Source organism: Nicotiana tomentosiformis, chromosome 7 (genome assembly GCF_000390325.3).
Source record: "Nicotiana tomentosiformis chromosome 7, ASM39032v3, whole genome shotgun sequence".
NCBI classification, from domain to species: domain Eukaryota; kingdom Viridiplantae; phylum Streptophyta; class Magnoliopsida; order Solanales; family Solanaceae; genus Nicotiana; species Nicotiana tomentosiformis.
The window spans coordinates 31,250,465-31,253,267 of record NC_090818.1 but is presented as its reverse complement, the minus strand read 5'-3'; the positions used below and the strand labels follow the sequence as shown (position 1 = coordinate 31,253,267).

Sequence of the window (2,803 nt, the reverse complement as noted above, 5' to 3'; positions counted from 1 at the left end):
ATCGAGTGACCTTCCAGCCCCGCGTACCAAGTTGTTGGTTTTATCTTGAAGGCCGGCTTCGTGGTCGATAGGTGAAGCCATTGCTGATTTGAAGTTGCAAACTGGCATGTACTTTAGGTTTATATCAAACGATCATTATTATCCTTAGCCTCACGGTAGGCGCCAAAGTGTTTACTGAAAAAATCGGCTAACGTTAGATTTGTGGATGGTTCTAAGGATATGCGATATTTGATATAAATCGCGTAGAGAAATGGAAATATGTATATTGCTGACTGTAAGAACGAAAATAATAAGCAAAAAGAATGAATAAGTAAAACAAGCACAAGGGGATTACTATTAATATCTAGAGGAAGTGATCTTTTTTATGTTCAACCTGCTCTAGCTTACAAGGATTCCCCCTTTTATAGAAGAGGGTCATTACCAAAAAATAATAAAATAAAACATGTAGTGGAAGACCCATAATGACTTGTCTCTTCTTTGATTCCTTCCAAGATTCTCTTTCTTTGTGTGGTTGCAACGGCTCTTGTCTGTGAGCTCGATACTAGCTCGAACTCGTTACTGGGTCGGGCCCTTCGGTCTTGGATCGAGTTCGACCTTCGAGATGGGCGTCGCGCATTTCCGACCTCGAAGCAGTGCCTTGCGGATCGATTCAGTCACGGGCTAGATAGGATTATCGAGCCGCCTCCTCGAGCGACCTTCGGGCTCGAGGTTCGTTAGTACCGACCTCAGAGCTCACTCCCAAAATCTCATTCCGACTTCTTAACACTCGAACTCGATCGAACGTAAGAAGGTCGAAATCTATTTCGACGGTATACAGCTTTATCTCAAACGATTACAACTATACATCTTATCAAAGTAAGAGCATGAAAAATTGTGCTTCATGGTAACAGTTTCTTGTATTTATTCAGGAATTGACATATTCTCCCAGTATAGACACAAACTTGAACAACATTTAATCAAAATAAATAAATAAATTAAACAAGCTTTTATTGGAACAAACAATAAAGAATTTCACACCACCATAAGGAAAACAACCAATCCCATAAATCACCAGGCTATGCATCAATCTTCAAACCTTTGGAATTATTATAATGAAGTGTCATCTCCTAATTAAAACCTTGAGCTCTTGCATTCATGAGAATAGCCTTGAGGAAACCTCTTTTTATCAGCGCAGTAGTTGTAAACCATGTGTCTACTTTGCACCCATCGGACTCTATTCCTGCCCTTAGCATCAAGTTCTTGATTTTGCCATGCCTTAGCATTGCCTGCAGAATCAGTGGACTTACATGAAGAGGCGCCGGATGTGACTGCGCAGCCATCTATTTTGAAGTTTCTGTAGTAAGCTGTGAAAGGAGCATGTGTCCAATCAGTCTTGACTCTGCCTCCTTGTGTAGCCCACTCATCTGCATTCCATAAGCTGCAGTACACTTTCATTGGTTGGCTCTTTGGGAATGGAATGCCATTGTTTTCATGGTTGTTGTATACTCTAATTGGAATGTTATCCACCAAGAACCTGATCCATCATATTGAAAAAAATGTAAGCAAAATAAAATGTTGTGGAGTAATAAAAATAGAATTTAACTTCTTTATGTATTAATAATATAAAAAATATTTAAACCATCAGATAACATACTATCAGTATATAACATGATTATAAAAACAGCTTACACTATGCGGTTAGAATTCCACACAATGGTGTAAGTGTGAAATGCTGCAGTTGGATCGAACCAAAGGTGGAATTGTTGTTCTTTGTTTCCCTTTCCTTGAGAATAGACGTTGGTATGGACAGTGTAGGGCTCGCCCGTCGTATTACCCAAGAACTCGAAATCGATCTCATCATGTCCTTCTCCTTGTGAAGATAACTGATCAAGAAATAAAGAACATGAAACAAAAGTCAAATCATCGTAACTTGGAAATGAAAATAGACTTAAATTTATAAAAATCGAAAGTTGATGAATAGCTTACAAAGAAGGTGGTGACAGTGCCAGCAGAGTTTCCAGGAACGAGTTTGAGTTGCATGTCAAATCTTCCAAAGAGATATTCATTCTTGGATTGAAAACCTGAACCAGAAAGTTTGTCAAGGGACAGGGAGAGGCCCTTGCCTCCTTCTGTTATTTTACCACGTCCTTCGCCCCAAGTGATCTCTGCAAGATTATTAAAATTAGCTGAGGCAGCAACTAGGCTGCCCATTAGAATGGAAATTAGAAACAAATGAGAAGCCATTGAAATGCTGAAGAGATGATAAGAGTAGTAAGAATGGTGATTCTTTAGGTTGCTTAAAGGAGTTCTTTTATAGGTGGACTATGAGGGCATTATATTATTCCTTTTGAGAACATGAGAGGAAGTAGAGGCTCAAAATGGAAGAAATATGGGCAACTGGACAACAATATTATTGAGCTGGAAACCTTAGTATATTCGTAAATCGTAATCATTGCGGACCAAATACTTGTTTGCGCGTGGTTTCTGTTTTTGACCGATTATAGGGATATAGTTTACCTAATTTATATTACCAGATCTGAACATGCATTTTTCTGTTCTAAAGAATAACTAAAAGTAGCCATTAGGATCCAGCTATTAGTATTATGATACAACATGGCATGTGAATACGTGAGGCTCTCTATTTTCTCTATTTACTTACATGCAATCAGTAACAGAATACTTTTTATTGAATGAAGTTTTATCTTTACATACGATGGATATAAATGGATTAGAGGATACAATTAAAAAGAAAATAGGAGATATAATATTATTATGTTAGTTAAATAATCAACATGATTTTCAGAAACACCATGCGACGACCGAA

The 2,803-nt window shown here is 37.9% G+C and overlaps 1 protein-coding gene across 1 annotated transcript; it reads right to left on the bottom strand.

The window, feature by feature from the left end:
- Positions 1-877: 877 nt before the first annotated feature.
- LOC104093026 (xyloglucan endotransglucosylase protein 7-like) lies at positions 878-2,334 on the bottom strand. The gene is made up of 3 exons (XM_009598734.4): positions 1,966-2,334; positions 1,669-1,862; positions 878-1,513 (listed from the first exon to the last, which is right to left on the bottom strand). Exons 1-3 carry the CDS (start codon positions 2,221-2,223, stop codon positions 1,111-1,113), a joined length of 855 nt encoding a protein of 284 aa, XP_009597029.1. The 5' UTR covers positions 2,224-2,334; the 3' UTR covers positions 878-1,110.
- Positions 2,335-2,803: the final 469 nt, after the last annotated feature.